This window comes from Perkinsus marinus (genome assembly GCF_000006405.1).
Source record: "Perkinsus marinus ATCC 50983 genomic scaffold scf_1104296952868, whole genome shotgun sequence".
NCBI classification, from domain to species: Eukaryota; Perkinsozoa; order Perkinsida; family Perkinsidae; genus Perkinsus; species Perkinsus marinus.
In genome coordinates this window covers 1-1,598 of record NW_003208730.1, presented here as the reverse complement: position 1 = coordinate 1,598, position 1,598 = coordinate 1, and the positions used below count along the sequence as shown (strand labels likewise).

At 47.6% G+C, this 1,598-nt stretch overlaps 1 protein-coding gene across 1 annotated transcript; it reads left to right on the top strand.

The window, feature by feature from the left end:
* Positions 1 to 916: 916 nt before the first annotated feature.
* Pmar_PMAR004987 (hypothetical protein) lies at positions 917 to 1,345 on the top strand (the record flags this gene model as incomplete). The annotated part of the gene is made up of 2 exons (XM_002776901.1): positions 917 to 1,217; positions 1,240 to 1,345. Coding segments are annotated over 2 exons (407 nt in total), but the record flags the coding sequence as incomplete, so codon positions are not given.
* Between the last annotated feature and the right edge of the window lie 253 nt (positions 1,346 to 1,598).

Genomic DNA, 1,598 nt, shown 5'->3' with positions numbered 1-1,598 from the left:
TCGGTCTGGTATTCCGTTAAGCACTTTCAAGGTTTACGATAACGAGTGGATTACTACAACCTTGGAGCAAATTGACGCTGCTAGGGAGTGCCCTTCCACTAAGACCTTGGCTTCTCGATTTGCTGACCTAGGTGAAGTCACGGATGACGCTCTTAGTGCAGTTCTTGGTATGGTTCGAGACTACAGTATCACTGTTGGTGCTTTGGAAAGGACCTTTGACGAGAGAAGACGTTCTCTGTGATACTTAGTGCATTATTGAGTTTTTTTGATATTTATCTTATTTCCTTTTTTTCATTGGTTCGACCTTAGTTTTCGGAATGACGTCAAGCTAAGGGGGGAGGTATGTAGACCTTAGGTTGTGTAGACCTTTGGAACACTTGCTTTCTTGGTCGCTTGACATTCCTTAAACTAGGCCTTGGTTGGCTCGCCTATAGCCGTGTCGATTGGATAATCGATCCAGGTGTCACGTCACCTTCTGCGTGTCACGACCTTGGAACTCGCTAACGAGTCGCTAACGTGTCGTTACGACTTAGTCCGATCTGGATTCACTCTGGCTTGATCCTTGGCTGCTCTAGTCGACCTTTGACTGAAAACAAGCCTTGTGTTCTTGAAGTTCGCCGAAGTATCAGCAACGATCTTGGTCACTTGTAGCTCTGCAACGCGTAGACCTACAGGCATAGGTATGCGTGCGTAGTGTGACGGCACTTCAGACACGTCTGCTCAAGCAACAGTCCTCGACCTCTTCCAAGGATGATCCTTGCCAACTACGGCTCCTACGAGACCCGACAACATTAGTCCTTTTTTTCAATACCATAAATCTTCGTTCTATGACCCAACAGGAGGATCTGCCCACCGAAGGAATCTACATTTGGCGGGGAGGCCGCATGCCCGACAGCGAAGAACGTGAAATGGTCAGGTTTGGTCTGTTTTATCCACATCCAAGCGAAGGGTCCGGAGGGACTCTCAACCCTGGATCTTCAAAGTTGCATTTTCACTGACAAACCACATCTAGGAGGCGTCAGATGGACCTACGTCGCGGAAGATGAGGACAACATCAAACTCGACTACACCAATGCCAGTTTCTGCAGCATGGAGCAGACGACGCCAACATGGGCTCAAGCCTTCTTCGAGCGTTATGATGTGGATCCAAAGGAATGCGCACAAGCTCGTTATGATAAGAACTTGGAAGAAGTCACGCTGCAGTTGAAAGGAGAGTCGTACGTGATGACTCTTCCACAGCATCAAGGCAAAGAACACTCAGCCTGAAGCTCACACAACATTCAGGGGATATAATGCTGAGATATTTGAAGGTAGCATCGGAGCACCATGTGAAGCCCAAAAGTAATTGTAGAATCCGCACTGCTTCCATGGTAGGGGTGGATGAGGTTAGAGAACGCACGCATCGTGCGTCACCTTGTTACAGTTAGGAACGTGAGCATGCGTGCATCGCAGTCATTGTAGTCAAGTGAACTAGACTAATGGTCTTATCATTTCTTTTCTCTAGTCTAGACTTGTTGATATTCAAGATAGTTCGAGTTTGATCATCGGCTACGCTTGCGTCCCTATATGGCCGGCAGCGGATCTGATTCCTCCAATAA